The sequence below is a fragment of the Macaca mulatta genome, chromosome 7 (genome assembly GCF_049350105.2).
Source record: "Macaca mulatta isolate MMU2019108-1 chromosome 7, T2T-MMU8v2.0, whole genome shotgun sequence".
Lineage (NCBI taxonomy): Eukaryota > Metazoa > Chordata > Mammalia > Primates > Cercopithecidae > Macaca > Macaca mulatta.
The window spans coordinates 9,264,332-9,281,474 of record NC_133412.1 but is presented as its reverse complement, the minus strand read 5'-3'; the positions used below and the strand labels follow the sequence as shown (position 1 = coordinate 9,281,474).

General features: G+C 47.9%; 1 protein-coding gene across 10 annotated transcripts in view; it reads right to left on the bottom strand.

Moving 5' to 3' along the window:
* Positions 1–17,143, bottom strand: part of ENTREP2 (endosomal transmembrane epsin interactor 2) — a 443,707-nt gene that overhangs the window by 17,006 nt on the left and 409,558 nt on the right. For all 10 annotated transcript variants that reach the window (XM_077939052.1, XM_077939054.1, XM_077939047.1 and 7 more), the window contains 3 exons: positions 14,352–14,459; positions 2,019–2,179; positions 1,356–1,491 (listed from right to left, as the gene is read on the bottom strand). In XM_077939052.1, coding sequence (XP_077795178.1) covers positions 1,356–1,491; positions 2,019–2,179; positions 14,352–14,459 — 405 coding nt within the window. The remainder of the gene's footprint in view (positions 1–1,355; positions 1,492–2,018; positions 2,180–14,351; positions 14,460–17,143) is intronic.

Here is a 17,143-nt window from a genome sequence, read left to right as displayed (position 1 = left end):
GGTGTGTGGTGCCTTACAGCGTCTGAATGTGCTGTCCATGTTTCCACAGGGCACGAGGCAGTCGCATCTCCTCCTGTCCTAAGCCCACCCTGCCTGCAATGGTGACCAGTCCTTGCGGGTGTGACCGTCAGCAGGGCTTGTGAGCTTCTTCAGCCAACATGGAAACTGCTGCTCCACCCACAGGGGCTCCTCAGGGCCAGCGCTGCCTTGGTCACTGGTTGGGACAGGGACCAGCATTGCCACCTGGCTTGTGTGCACATGGGCTCTCGGGATCTCAAAGTGACAGTGACATATCACGGATGATATCCTAAAATATGTTTTCCAGTCGCTTGCTTTCTCTCCCTGTATTTCAGGGACACCAGCGAGCTGTCGATTTGGTCTATTTACATAACCCCATATTCCTTGGAGGGTGGGTCCCTGGAGGGTCCCTTGCACTATGGGCCACGTGACTTTTCCAGATGTCCCCATCTCTCTGCCCTGGCTAGCAGCATTCCACACTGAGTCATGACAACAGCGATGAGGAGGAGGAAAACAATACCCCAAAAGGGTGACTGACTTTTGCTGAACTCAGATCTTACTATGTTCCAACTCCTGTTGGCTCCATTACAGACAACATCCCATTTCATCCCATAACCTTGGTACTATTATGATCCCCATTTTACAGATGAGGAAACTGAGGCTCCACGAACACACTGCCTGTCGTGTCAGGCACCATGAGGCTGCGGGAGTGCCTGGCATGCCCAGCTCAGAGAAGGCCGGAAGGACCTAGCGGCTGAGGCACTTCCCTGGCCTGAAACATCTCAGCCTCAGGCCGGACCAGGGATCCAGGGCCGCTTTCTCCCCTCCCCAGAGGGTGGTGATGGCAGTGTGGGATCAAGACAGGCTGGGGCGCCCTGGGTACTTGGTCCATGGACCCAGTTCCACTCCTGGGGGCTCTCCCCTCTGGTCAGGAGCTGTCCCAGGTCCTTCTGCCCGGATCCCAGACCACCCACCAGCACGAAGCTCAGATGCGCCTGGGTTGTGACTCGTGGCTGCAGAAACGGAACTGGGGAGCCAAAGGGAAAACCATCAACCCTGGGTGCCCCAGGCCCAGGCTGGCGTCCCTGCAGGTGCCACTCTCTGAGCCTGTGGCCTCATCTACAGCACAGGACTAATAAGACCAACATCCCACAGGTTTGCTGAAAGGCTTCGAGAGAGATGCATGTGTCCCGGGGCCTCAGCACAGGGTGCTCATGGGTGTTCACTCCACAGCAAGCTCGGACCTGGCGCGGTGTGAGGTGCCTTCCAAGGGCTGGCCGGGACAGTGTCCGTACCATTCCATGGGAACTGGCCTTGTCTGGGGCCCTGGGCCTCACCTGGCTGGGAGGAGGCTGGCCCACCACCGCCTCATAGGGAGGGGGGAGCTCAGCAGGATACAGCAGGCCAGGGCTGTTGATGGCCTCGTCATACAAAGTGCTGAATGGAGACGGAGCAAAGTCCAGGTGGAGGCCCCTGAAAAAGACAGAACCATCACATCGTCATCGCCCGAAGGAGGCGGCAGAAGTGCTGACAGCTCTCAAAGCAGCCAGAGCGGGGGCGGCCAGGGCTTCCCCTCTCCTAATACTTCCCATCATTGTGAAATGAAAGCTTCAGTCACTGGGCGATTTACACTTTTGGTTTTTTTCCTGGAATGACATCAACATTTTCAATCAACTCTACTGACCTGTCCATTAAAATTCAAATCATCATACAGCCAATGACATCTTTCATTAAACTGCACATGTTACACAAATGACTGTAACGTGACCGCAGCTTTGCACGTCATGAGAACGTAAGGCAGCGACACCTGTCTGCCTCCGGTTTCTTTTGGGTTGCATTGCAAAGGTGCCACGGGGAATGTTCTATGTCTAAGACCCTCTCCTTCCACTGCCCCTCCTCTGTTCTCACCGCCATGCCTGCAGGACCACCGCAACTCCCACCTCCCAGACACTGCTGCCGATCTCGGTGGTTTCGAGATGTCGGCAGCCGGGGAGACCAACCTCTGGGCCTCGGCGGAGGGTGTGCAGGTGTACTCTGGCGGGTAATAGGGTGGAGGCGGGAGTGGGGGGATGAACTCATCGAAATCCAGGGTCTGGTGGAGAACGGTGCCATGAGGAGTCACGCAGGCAGGGTTGGCCGGATGTGACCTCTGCGGAAGGAACTGGAAAACAGAGACAACCAGAGTTATCTGGGACATCTTGTGTGGCTTGTGTCTCATTAAGGTAATTATATGCGAGCTTTAATGATCAGTTTGGAATGCCTATAATTTCAGCTGTCAAGCCACAACTGCTAAGCGCACACTTTAAAACGGAGGCTCCAGGAGGAACGCCTCGCCTCAGTAGTCTCAAAATGCTTTGTTGCCCACGCTGTCATACAGAACGCCTTTTTTTAAAGAAAAAATATGGTCCGGGAAGTCTTTCATGCTGTCCCTGCTGCTCCACCTGCCACTCTGATGACAGTACTCAGAGACTGCAGTCCAAAGGCTGCCTGACATTCGTGGTTTAAGATGACACTTCGGCTGGGTGTGGTGGTTCATGCCTGTAATCCCAGCACTTTGTGAGGCTGAGGCGGGTGGATCACCTGTGGTCAGGAGTTCGAGACCAGCTTGGTCAACATGGCAAAACCCCGTCTCTAGTGAAAATAGAAAAAAATTAGCCGGGTGTGGTGGCGCATGCCTGTAATCCCAGCTACTTGTGAGGCTGAGGCAGGATAATTGCTTGAACCCGGGAGGTGGAGGTGGCAGTGAGCCGAGATTGTGCCATTGCACTCCAGCCTGGGCAACAGAGTGAGACTCTGTCTCAAAAAACAACAATAAAAAAACACGGCATTTCTGGAAGTGTGTTCATGAGAAAACACTAGACTCTCCCCTTGAGATGGCCCTACCCCACTCCCAGAATTCCTGTGGTGAATCTGTGGGAAATGCCACATGCTCCCTTCTTGGAGTCCTGCATTGTGTATTCACGTATTAAAGTCTCTGAGAAGGGCTGTGCTGAAATACTCCTTTAGCTGTTTAATACTTTAACCCAGCATTTCTCAAATATTTCCTAATGGGCCCCATTGGACACAGAGTATCTATTAATATTTTGCGGTTCTATGGATTTCACACAGTTTGTAAAGCACTACTCTGAGGAAAGACAGACAACTTCATGAGTTCCAGAACATTCTATGGGCCAACCTTGAACACCGAGATGCTGCTTTAACAGCGAGGTGAAATCACTTTAACAAAAATGAAACCCATTTCTGCCTAGTTTTCCACTTCTGAAGGACTAACCAACAGCCAACTGCTTTTCTTTCCACCTTCACGTCTCTGCTGCCCAGAGGCCACCTGTGGCGTGAGATGCCTGGGGTATTGTTCCAGCTCCAGTCAATGCCGCCCTGTGAGGGTCTACACGGCAAAAAGATACATGCTGCAAACGCTCTGGGCCAGGGGCCCTCCTGGCGCTGGGCAGATTAGGTAAGGAGAGGAAGGGTGAGTGTGTGTGTGTTTGTGTGTATGCATGTGTATGTGTGTATGTACATGTACGTATGTGTCTGTGGATGTGCATTATGTGCATATGTGTGTGTCTGTATATATCTGTATGTGTCTGTATATATGTATGTGTGTATGTTTGTATGTCTATGCATGTATGTGCATGTGTATATGTGTGTGTATGCGCGTGTGCACGTGTTTGTGTATGTATATGTATGTGCATGTATGTGTATGTGCATGTAGATGTGTGTGTATTTGTGTGTATAGGTATATGTGTGTCTCTGTGTGTATGTGTATGTGTATGTGTGTGTATGCGTGTGTGTGTGTGTCTGTTGAGGGGAAGACAGGGACCCAGAATCACGCCACACAAGCAAGGACAGCTCCATTAGAAAACAGTGAGGTCTCCAAGCACTGTGTCGGGACTGCGGTCCCCAAAGCATTCATGAAGAAGGCATTTGAACGGGTCTTGAAAGATTGGTGGGATTTCATCTAGTGGGTGCTCAGGGAGACAGGCTCCAGAACAGTTGAGCCAGGGAAGGATGTGTTTAAGAAAAGCAAATAGATAAGGCTCTGGAAGTCAATTCTTAATTCTGGGGCACTGGGGAGCTGGTAAGGGTGTTGGAGCTGGGGAGCAGGGGGACTGGAGCTGCGTGGTAGGAGGTGCCTTCTGGCAGCAGGGGTAGGGTGGGCTGGAGCTGACAGACGCCAGGACCTGCAGCACTTTTGCACTGGTAGGGGTGAGGTGACCATTCTGAATGGGGTCAAGCTCTGAAATAAGCATGCTCTAGGTTGACGGAGAAAGGCTGGTGGCCGTGTCTAAAGGTGTAATACATCATAGGAAAATGGTCCCGTGGACCTCCTAACACACAGAGCACACTCCTCGCCTCTGGCTAGACCGACCCACAGCTGCGTGTGTTTAGCTGTCCGAAGCAGAGGTGAATCATCGGCTGTGAGCAGGGCGCCATGTGCATCTGTCGTCCTCTGCCTTGGAGCCTGTCAGTCCTGATGCCTGCTGCACAGAGCTGAGAGGTAGGGGCGAGGGCAAATGCCCTCAGGTCTAATCAGGAAATATTTTCAATTCGTCTCTATCATAAATTAGAAAAAAAATCAATGACATACTCAAGCAAAACTAATGACATGCAGACACCAAAACACTTTCCAATTCAAGGCACCATTCCACCAGGAAGGAGAACAAGCATTTGAAGAGGGGAAAGAGCTGCAAGGGACCCTCTCCGCAGGTGCAAGTTAGCAGAGGCTGCCACACACACTGGAGGCTATGTGAAGGTCAAAGGACTGCATCTGCACTAAGCTCTGGGTCGCCTTGCCGGGGCGTGTTGGCCCCACCTTCCTGGACTCATTTCCCAGGGATCCTTTGACCTTGACTCCTCAGCTTCCCCAGCCAGAATCCTGCAAGTGGCGCTTGACATCTCCCCTCTCTTCCCCACCATCTGTGTGTGTTTAATTAGGTCTGGGTGTGTCTCCCGTCCCAGGGTCGCCAGCTCTGTCCTCTGCTCTGCAGGCTGGCGCTGGAGGTCTGCAGACTACGCTTCCCAGGCTACCGTGCCAGGGCTGCGGGTGGGCTCTGCCTGTAGGGGGCGCCAGAGGGCACCTGGCCGGCGGGCGGGGCGACGAGGGAGCTGCGGGTTTCCTGCGCCTTCCCACTTCTTCCCTTCTGTTCCCCGGCTTTGCGGGCTGAGAGCTGCTCTCTGCAGTTATTTCTCTCTCTGTAACCTCTTCTGTTCCTTCAGCCTTCCACGCCCAAGTAACCGGCTCCCAGTAACTGTGTTGAAATCCTAAGGGCAATTTCTTTTCCTGGCCATCTGAGGCACATCTATTTTACCCCGCTCTGTGTTCCCATCTCGCAGTCGCACACGGCGGGTACTCAGTAAACCTCTGCAGAGGAGACCGGCAGACGCCTCCTTGCGGGGCACCTCCACTCAGCCCCTGTCCACGTCCTCCTGGCAGGAGCTTCTAACCTGTGTGCCTCTCTACCTTGATTTTCTGTCTCTGTAATTTGGTCTCCATCCTGCTAGCAGAGCTGTTTTTAAACCAATCTGATGAGGTCACTGCAGTTGAAAAGACTTTAATGAGACCCTGGCTCACGGAACTCCATCTGGTTTCCAGCTTCCGAACCAACCAGCGCCCCCAAACTCCCCGCTCCTTGAACAAACTTGCTCTGATCCCAACTATCAAACACGGATTGTTCCCTCTTCCCAGCTCCCTACCTCCCTTTCACCTGGCGCCTCCCAGTTACCTTCAGGACCCGCGGAAATGCCTGTGACCCTGAAAAGCCAGTGGGCAGCCACTCCTCCCCCACCCGGCCCAAGCTCCAGGCTCTGAAGCCTCAGCTGCATGTTTACTGCCACGTATAAAGCTCAACTCTGCACCCGGAGGTGGAGGGCGGAAAAGGGGCTCTAAACAGTCCCTTCTTTCCCAGGTGGCTCTGCTTGCTCTGATCTGTGACTGCCTTCTCCGATCCATGTGGTGACAAAGGTACACCTGTGTCTGGTGGCCAGCTGGGGCTCACGCACCTGACATGAGCATAACTAGTGCCTAGGGTTGTCCCTGCACAACAGGAGTGTGGATTTGAGATCCTGCTGGACAAGAGCCCCTGCTCAGTCTGCTCCGGGGAGAGGGGATCCGAACCCAGGTGTGTCCTGTCCTTCCGGGTGCATGTGGAAGTGATGGAGGATGAGAACTAAGGCTACCTGGCCTTGGGCAGCTTCCCAAAGCCCACTTAACACAGAGCCCAGAACATTTCAGTCTATCCACGCAGCCCAGTCTGGGATCTGAGGGAGAGGGTGAAGAGGTCAACCTGCCTGGGACGGGGAGTCAGACCTCAAGCCAGTTGTCTCTGGGCCCTGCACTGAGGACCCACAGGATGTGAACACATTTCTGACCCTGTGAGTCTCAGTCCCCTTCCCTGAGAAGCACCACTGCTCAGTCACAGACCCAGACAGCAGCGCTGTGTGGCTTAAAGGCAGGCTTGGATCATCAGTATGAGCTCGTCCAGCCCATGCCTCCATCTCCTGCCATCAGGAACAGGGAGGGGCAGGGCAGGTGTCAGGGGTCTATGGACAAGGGCTAGGGATCTCCAGGAACACTGTGGAGCTCTGAGCTGCCCGCTCCTCCAGGTTCCAGCCCAGTCTGCTCACCTCCCTTTATATTCAGTGGTTTCCTCCCCAGCACACTCTCCCTGCTCCCTCTACCAATGTCCTCGCCACATCCTGGCTCCTGAAGGGAGCACACACACCTCTGAGTTTTTCCAGAAAGACTCAGAATTACAGGGAAGGGACCTCTCCCTCTGCCTTCCTTAGACTTGGTAGAAACAACAGGCTTGTTACTACCAAAGTTTGCTGAATCAACTTCCTCCTGGACAGCCCTGCAGATGACCTGGAGCTCCCGCTCTGCGCTTCAGACCCTGGGGAGAGCCTGCCCTGCGGCTCCCTGGTCCTGCCGCCACCCCCAGGTAGGTTCCATGCCCACCCAGGGCTCCAGGTGCCTTACTGCACAGGGCGAGGCCTGTGCTCATTATTACTGCGATTGCATAAGGAAAGAGGGATGCAGACAGGAAGAGCTGCTCGTTCTGTGAAAACCAAGTTGAATGCTTTGGAAAGACTCGATAAAGGAGGGCAGCCAAGCAGAAACCACTGCCAAGTCAAGTCCAGGCAAGGCAGGTCAACGAGCAGAGGAGAATCATAAAAATCCGAGGAAGGTCTGTACTTCCCCTGTCGCTTCCCCTGGCTGGCTCCACTTTAGAGGAACTGAATCTAAAAATCATCGATGGTGCGATTTCCATGAACTTTCTCCAAGAAATACACCCAGACAGGCCAACAGACCCATAACCAAAGGGATGACCACGACCCCAGATGAGATAACTGGTGGACAGATGCTCATTAGCATATTTAACATTAAAGAAAAACGACTGTGTGTCCACGTCATTTTGATGATTGTCTGCATGAGCTGTTTAGATAAGCAGCTGCCCGTTGCTCCTGGTCTGACAGATAAGTAGCACCTACTGTCCAGGGACAATGCTGTGCAGCCCAGGCCTCAAGGACCTCAAGGTCACTGTGGGTCCCCAGAGCGCCCTCTCCAGCAGGTGTAGCCAGGGCTGGGGTGAGGTGGAGAGAAGATACTGGTGAACTTGGTGATGCTGTGGCTCTCATGGGGTGGTGTCGTGTCCCTGACCAGCCAGCACCGCCTACCAGCTCCATGGGCAAACCCAGTTAGCACGCTATGGAAGGCACAGTGCCCCATCTGCTGTCTAAAGGAGGTCACCTCTGTCGGGCGGACAGCGACCTAAATGACAGTCATGAAAGATGAAGTTAACAAGCGCATGCCTAATGGAGATACATGTCACAGTAGATGATATTCCTGAGGCTGCAGCCGCTGGCAAGGAAGTAAGTGAAGAAGAAAACAATGTAACAGAAAAGTGGAAGAATGAGATAACATTTAAAAACAAACAAACAAAAAGATTACAGAACTTAAGTGATCAAAAATCTTTTCCGCTAAATGATGTCAATCAACCACCCTGTATCATCAGAATGTCTTTTCCCGATTTCCACACATATTAGAGCAGCTCAGCTTCATCAGGTCTGACAATAGGCAGGACGCTTTGCTTCTCATGGATACAAGCATGCATTATGTTAGTTCCATCGGCAGTTAATGATCCCAAATTGCTGATCCACAGAAATAAGATGGGAGTTTCAGGTTCTTTGGAGGACTTGTTCTTGCTATTCCTAGATTCCCACCAGCACTGGACGTGTAGCAAAGCCCATGAGATAATTGCTGACTGAATGACTGAATGAATGAGCGAGCAAAGAAGTGAACACATCAGTAAACACAAAACCGGGAAGCTTCCTGAAAAGCGGTTATGGCTGGAATTTGGATCAATTGTGTAAGTTGTCAGAACATCAGTCACAGTAGAAATCACAGCCTGGGTCCTTCCTGCTAACATGGAGGAGCAGGGAGACGGGCTGGGGAAGTGGGGCTGAGACCAGCACAGTGGAGCAAAGTTGCCAGGCTGCAGGGCTGCCTCGGGAGCAAATTGGGAAGAGGTGCTCCTTCCTGTGGGAGGCCAGGGCATGACTGTCATCCCCTCAGCCCAGCACCCCTCTGTAGGCACAGCACAACAGGGCACCAGAGAAGGGCCGTGGGGGCTGGAGCTGGAGCTGGAGCTGGAGGGGCTTCCCACAGGTTCTTTCTGAGAAAAGAAATTAGTGTCAGTTGATCGGGAAAGGGTGGGTGAAGGGCTTACACCCTCTTACCCACAGTGACCTTCCTCCCTAATTATGCTTCCTTCATAAATTAGCGCTTCTCACTTTGAAGGTCGCAGATACAGATAAACACCAGAAATGAAGAGTTAGTACAACAAAAGCCACCTGAATGCAAGAAATGAAAACCCGCTCAGAACAAAGAGGCCAACATAGGGGAAGATAAAGAACACAGAAACGGCAGTGAGCAGTAAAGCTCTATAAAGCTAAACCTAAAGGTGATTTAAGATGTGATGGGATGCTGTGATTTAAGGGCTCAGGATGAGTGACATAGAAAGGACATCCCAAAGAGCTTATACTCTAACACATTTCACCTGGAACTAAATGACTAAATGCAGGAAAACGCAGAAGCTGGCCACGGTGTGGGAGGAGGAGGGAAGTGACACACTCCAAAGACATGACAGGGTAAGAAGAAAGTCACGCTGAGGAAAGCACAAAACACCAATATACACAGATGCCAAGAGACGCCTTCTTCTCTGGGACTAGTGGTTGCCTGGTTATTGAACAAGAAAATTATTTAAAGTGGGGAGTTTCACACACACAGACACACGCAAACATAAGACATACATACTAAACCCATTTTACTTTAACTTAAATCCTGTATACATGGACAAATTCATAGAAAGACACAAACTACCAAAACAGACTTCAGAAGAATAGAAAATATGACAAGAGATTGAAGCTTCACTGGTGAACTCTATCAAATAGCTAAAGAAGGGCCGTGCATGGTGGCTCATGCCTATCATCCAAGAACGTGGGGTGCCGAGGGATAGAGGGTCACTTGAGCCTACGAGTTCAAGACCAGCCTGGGCATCATAGAGGGACCCTGTCTCTACAAAAAAATTAAAAAATTAGCCGGGCATGGTGACGTGTGTCTGCAGTCTGAGCTACTTGAGAGGCGGAAGTGGGAGGACTGCTTGAGTCCAGGAGGTAGAGGCTGCAGTGAACCATGATCGCACCTCTGCACTCCAGCCGGAGGGACAGAGTGAGACCTTGTCTCAGGAAAAACAAACAAACAAACAAAACATTTAGCTGGACATGGTGGCTCACATCTGTTATCCCAGCACTTTGGGAGTCTGAGGCGGGTGGATCACCTAAGGTCAGGAGTCCAACACCAGCCTGCCCAACATGGTGAAACCCCATCTCTACTAAAAATACACACGCACACACACACACACAAATTATCTGGGTGTGGTGGCACACGCCTGTAATCCCAGCTACTAAGGAGGACGAGGCAGGAGAATCACTTGAACGTGGGAGGTGGAGGATGCTGTGAGCCGAGATCAATCCACTGTACTCCAGTTTGGGTGACAGAGAGAGACTCCATCTCAAATAAAAAATTAATGAACAATTAATACCAATTCTTCAAAGCAATCTTCCAAAAAAAGAAGAGGAAGAAACACTTCCAAACTCTTCTATTACTATAAAAAGGATTACATGTCATGACCGAGTGGGATTTATCTCGCGAATGCAAGGTTGGCTTAACATCAGAAAAATCAATCTGTGTAATTCAACATATTAATAGAACAGAGGACAAAAACCTCACGGGCGTCTCAACGGATGCAGAAAAAGCATTTGACAACACTCAACTTTCTTTTTTATAAAAAAGACCCCACAAACTAGGAATAGAAGGGAACTTCCTGAATCTGATCAACAGCATCTACGAAAAACCCACAGCTAACATACTGCTCAATGGTGAAAGACTGGAGGCTTCCCCTAGATACAAGCCAAGAAAGTCCACTCTCACCGCTTCGATTCAACATTGTAATGGAGGTTCCAGCCAGGGCAATTAGGCAAGAAGACAAAATAAAAGACATCCAGCGTGAGGTAAACTGATTTCTATTTGCAGGTGACATGATTTTGCATACAGAAAGAATCCAGAGAAAAACCCAACAATAAAGCTCATAATGAGTTCAGCATGGTTTCAGGATATGAGATCAATATAAAAAATCATTTGTATTTCTATATATTAGCAATGAATAATCTGAAAATTTAATTAACATAGTAATTCCATTTATGACAGCATCAAGAAAAATAAGATACTCAGGAATAAATTTAACAAAAAAGCAAAACTTGTACACTGAAAACCGCGAATATAACTGAAAGAAATTAAAGAACATCTAAATGAATGGAAGGGCACCTCATGTCCATAGGTTGGAGGACTTACTATGTTAAGATGACAGTACTCCTGAAACTGATCCACAGATTAACACAATCCTTATGTGTGTTAATGGGGAATTGTATGATAGGTGAATTGTATGTCAAGACAGCTGTTACCGGATCCCCCACCTCACAGATCCCTGGTAAAAGAAAAAACCATTTATACAGTGTCCCTCTGAATCCACAGGGAATTGCTTCCAGAACCTCCTCTGCCACTGGATACTAAAATCGGTGGAGGGTGAAGTATTTTACATAAAATAGTGTCGTATTTGGACATAACCTACACACATCCTCCTGTATACTTTGAATCATCTCTAGAATACAGAATACTTCTAACACCTAATACAACATAAATGCTATGGAAATAGTTGCTACACTGTATTGTTTTTTATTTATATTTTTGTTGTTGTTTTGTTATTTTTATAGTGTTTTTTCCTTGAATGGTGTCGATCCACGGTTGGCTCAACGGGGGCTGACTGTACATACATGGACTGACCTTTTCCTGCCTGAGTAAAGCCTCTTCTCAGAGTCAGTCTGCTGTGTGGAGTGCCCTGTGGTCTTTCCTGCATAGCTGCATCCGTAAGACATGGATCTAACAACCTTTTCTGTGTTTTTAAAGTGGGGCTAGAGCTGAAAGGTGCTTGTCAAGCAATGTGTATGTGGATTCCCTCTAGATTTTATTTTTATTTTATTTTATTTATTTATTTTTTTTTTTGAGACAGAATCTTGCTCTGTCACCCAGGCTGGAGTGCAGTGGCACAGTCTTGGCTCACTGCAACCTCCGCCTTCCAGGTTCAAGCCATTCTCCTGCCTCAGCCTCCTGGGTAGCTAGGATTACTGGCATGTGACACCATGCCCAGCTAATTTTTGTATTTTTAGTAGAGATGGGGTTTCACCATGTTGACCAGGCTGGTCTCGAACTCCTGACCTCAGGTGATCTGCTGGCCTCCAAGAGTGCTGGGATTACAGGCATGAGCCACCACACCTGGCTCCTCTAGATTTTTATCAGCATTTATTGCAACCGCCATAGTTGTCTCACTTGCATCGAAATGAACAGCAATATATTCAGCAGCACCCGTTCACCGAACCTTTCCAAAGAACTCAACTGTGTTGTACCAGAAACAATTATCTTTCTGCACTCATATTTCCTGGCTTTACATAGTACTAGAACATGTAATTACAACAAACATCACTGGCATAAACGAGTTAGGAATAGCTACAACTGTCCCTTGGAAAGCTTATGGCCCAGGTTCTTGGAGCAGAAATGGTGCAGGGGTGAACTGCGGATGCTACTAGTAGGGAATGGTTTGCCCAGCCAGCCTGGCTCAAGCCTCCAGCCCACACGGCAAGACCCAACCTCCATGTGGCCACCATGTTCCTTCAAATCCCATTCCCACAGAGGAATGGACTCATCCCGTAAGCAGCTCTATGAGGACAGCAGGGCACACACTTTATCTTCTTTACAGCCGAGGAAACGGGGTCCCACAGGCAGTGATGTGCCCAAGATCATGCCAGTCCCACAGGCGCCATGGCCACCCACCACCAGCTCTCTTTTGCCTCCCCCATGACTCTGAAGCCTGGCAGCAGAGCCCTGGGCTCCCACGGCACCCGTCACAGAACGGAAAGGATGTGCTGGCGGGAAGCCTGATATTTCTGCTTCCAAGCCAGGGGTGTAAGGCAAACTCACCCACAAAGTACTCAGTGAGGAAACAATAGGGCTTCTGAGGGCAGCCGCTGTCGCCACTGCCTGCCCTTCCCTCGCACAGGACTTTCTGCTGGTAAAGAGCCTCAGCCACCACGTCTGCAGACATTGCTGCGACGTCCCAGTGACAGACTGACAGTCCCTGCACGTTTCAAATCAAACAGTTCACATGTATTAGAGATCCCCAGGCCTCCCATTCATTCCACTTCACAGGCGAGGAAACTGAGGCACAGGTAGGTTCAGTGACACACCCAGAGTCACCTGCCTCGAATGCAGAAGAAGGGACTCAGACCCTGGCGCTCCTGCCTTCAGACGCACGGCTCCATGGCGGCTCATGCCCCACCCATCGCAACTACAGCGTGTCTCTGCACACTGCTGCTATAATCGTATATGCTCTCATAAACAGAATTTACTTTATTCTTATTTCGTTGGCAATTTTTATTTTAACGCATAAAACCAGGAGAATGCGAACTTTCAGCATTTACATGCCTTTAGTTCTGTAAGTTGGTTGAACTGATGTGATATTTACAGATCAATAGTAAAATCTGCTGAGGTGAGGAGAAACCCCTGGTACTTAACCTTTCCTTTACAGAACACGCTGGAGAAAATTGCCAACATGAGGCCCCGGTGAACAAGGGCAGAAGTTCATGGTTACCGAATAACTGCTTAATTAGATACCTTTCAGAAAACTGCAGCCTCCCAGAAAGGGCAGCCTGGCTGTGACAGCTGTGTGGATATACACCGGGAGGGAGAGACTCCCGTGGCATGCAATTAGGACCAATGAATTTTTAACGTCTTGGTAATGATGCTCTCTGCCCCTGTATCTTGATTAACTGATGTTGACTGCCACAGGGTGAATGACAAAGAAGAGAACATAAAAAATCCCACTATAAGAACCAGCTGCCTTTTCTTGCCTAAGATGCATAAAACATTGTGTGGGAAGCAGGGTAGGTCTCAAACAGGCAAATTGAGAGACAGAGAGAGACAGACAGACACACACACATAGACATTCCTACCCTTACGATATTTTTTCATCAATTTCTCTTTATTGTACTCAGTAGCATTCTGATCAGTAGGCTGTGTTCCATTCACACTGAAAACAGGAAGAGCCTTCACTATTTATGAGATGTGTATTTATAAATGTGTGTTAATAACTCACATATTATAACATGTGTTAGTGAACCATGCTCCTGGCCTCCTTGCTGCCCCTGGGAACGGCAGGTCTTCCTGTGTACGACCCTGGGCAAAGGGCCAAATGATGGCCAGTGACTGGCCGCTGGAGTACGAGCTCAGGGTTCATTAGCAAATCAAAAATGCACAGGTTAGCAATTTCCAATTGGAAAAGAACTGATCTTCTAACACCCCTAAACTTCCTGGATTAAAAGAGAATTCTGAAGCCCGAGGAAGGCACCTTGCTTTGGAGTCCAGGGGATGTCCAAGGCTGCAGGAATTTCATGACATGGACTCAAGGGCACATGCCAGGGGCCAACCTAGAGAACACGACAGTGGCAGACCCCTGTCAATATGGAGCTCCAACAACACCTAAAATAAATACATCAGCGGTGCCACATGTGCAGATGCTTGGTCTTCCAGAGGGCAACACAAGGCAAACTCCAGGTGCCACTGACCATCAGGGGCCACTATCCTTACCACATCTAGCTGAAGCCAGAAGCGTCCACTTCTACACTGGTTTCAAAATGGGTAGAGGAGGAGGGGATCAGTCACTCACCATCTGCAGGACGTCAGAGGAGACCATCTGCATACAGCACATGGCTGTGGCCAGCGCACACACGATGGTGGACAGGACGTTGAGGGCGCACACGCTGAAGAGGAGATCCTGCAAGGAAAGGGGCAGGAGAATGTCAGCCTCATCCCAAAATCCCAGATGGCAGAATCCTTAGACCTCCTGCCAGGGCCCAGAATGAGCGAGGTCGATTGCCATCCTTTTCACAGAGATTTTGTTTTGTGTGTGTCTGTGTTTTCTTATAATCAAAATTGGCCTTTCATAGAAACACATTTGTCTATTCCATTACAATGATGATCAAAGTATTCATAATACTCAACGTGTTTTACAATTTTGATAATTATTAGGTAGTCAGTAACATGTCTAAGAAAATCATAAGGTGGCCAACATTTAAGGAGGTGGGCAATTTTTATCAATCACAGCCTATAACTCAAGTGAAACTTTTTATCTTGAGATAGTTGTATATTCACATGCAATTGTAAGAAATCCTACAGTGAGATCCTGGGTACCCTTTACTCGTTTTCCCTCAATGGTAACATCTGGCAAATCTATAGTTCAATATCACAGCCAGATACTGACATTGGTATAGTCAGGATGCAGAACAGTCCCATCACCACATGGGTCCCCCCCATCGTTGACCTTTTATAGACACACTCACCTCTCTTTCCCTGCTCCCCACTTAACCCCCAGTTCTGATCCCCTGTCAATCACTAGTCTGTTCTCCATTTTTTATAATTTTGTCATTTCAAGAATGTTGCATAAGTGGACTGCATAGCATGTAACCTTTCAGAATTGGCTTTTTCCACTCAGCATAATTCCCTTTAGACTCATCTCAGACTTCCAGACTTCAGGGCTGTGAGAAGTGACTGTTGTTAGAGCCACCCAGGCTATGGTATTTTTGTAATAGCAGCCTGAACTGACTAAGAGTCTATATGAAATATGAAAAGACAAGCTACAGTCCGGGGGAAAATATTTGCAAACCACCTATCTGACAAAGAACTAGTACCTAGAATACATAAAGAACTCTCATAACTCAACAGTCCAAAAAAAAAAAAAAAAAAAAGCAAACGTTACAATTAGAAAATGGGCAAAAGACATGAACAGACACTTTACCAAAGAGGATCTCCAGATGGCAAATAAGCCCATGAAAAGATGGTCAACATCATTAGCATCAGGGAAATGCAAATTAAGACCTTTTATAAAGGGGTATCATTATGCACCTGTGAGAAGAGCTAAAATACAAACAGTGACACTAAATGTTGGCAATCATGCAGAGAAACCCAATCACTCATACACTGCTGGTGGGAATTAAAAATTGTTCAGCCACTCTGGAAGGCATTTTTGCAGTTTTTAAAATAAAACGAAACATGCAATTACTGTTCAAATCAGCAGTTGTACTCTTGGACATTTATCTTGGAGAAACAAAAACTTATGTTCACACAAAAACCTATACACAAAGGTTCACAACAGCTTTATTTGTAATAGCCCAAAACTGGAAAACTGCAATACCAAAAACCCAGATATTCTTCAGTTGTTGAGGATTAAACCATGTGGTACATCCATATGGTAGAATACTACTCAGCCTGTTGGATTTTGGTAAGGGCCTGCTTCCTGGTTGAAGATGGCTAATGTCTCACTGTGTCCTTGCTTAGTGAAAAGAGGGCAGGGGAGCTCTCCAGTGCCTCTTTTAAAAGTGTACTAATCCCATCACGTGGATTCTACCCTCATGACCTAACAACCTCCCAAAGGCCCCGCCTCTATTAAATAATCACATACTGGGAATGAGAATTTCAACATATGAATTTTGGAGGGATACAAGCATTAAGTCCATGATATCTGAGTTTTTAAAGAACAAAAATTTTTAATGTTCATGAGATCCAACTGATCAACTTTTGTTCCATACTTTTGGTGTCAAGTCTAAGAACCTTGTCAAGCCCCAGATTATGAACAGTTTCTCCCATTTTTTCTAAAGGTTTTTATAGTTTCATATTTTCCATTTAAGTCTATGCTCCATTTTTGTTTTGAGATAGGTCTTGCTCTGTTGCCCAGGCTGGAGTGCAGTGGCACAATCATGGCTCACTGCAGCCTCGACCTTCTAGGCTCAAGTGATCCTCCCACCTCAGCCTCCTAACTCAGACCACTCATGCATACCAGTGTGCCCAGCTAATATCATCCATTTTAAGTTAAATTTTGAATAAGATGTGAGTTTTAGGTTGAGGTTCCTTTTTATGTTTTTAATTTCATTTTCCAAATGTTCATTGTTAGTACATACAAATGTGATTGATTTTTGTATGTTTATGTGATATCTTGAGACTTTGCTGAAATTATTAGTTCTAACAATTTTTTGAAGATGCCAGGGGATTTTCTATGTAGACAATCAGGCCATCTGGATTGTTTTATTGATTTCCTTCCATTTTGTCTTTATTTTTTGCCTTGTAGTGCTAGCTAGAACCTTGAGTATTACAAATAAAAATATAAGATGACTAAGATAATGAAAGCAGACATCTCCGTCTTGTGCTCTGTCTTAGAGGGTAAACTTCATGGAGTTTTAACAGTCCAAGTGCAATATATCCTTCATCGAGAAGTCTACTCTCAAATCTATGCCAGAAATAGAAAAAAAAAAAGATTTAGAATGATAGTATGTCCTTCAATTAAATCTTTTCATATACAAGTGTACAAAATACTGTACACACTCAAAAACCTATCAAAAGCAAAAAGCTACAGATGAATCTTTCACCACAAAGGGATGGCATTAATCAGATTAGTATTAATTATCT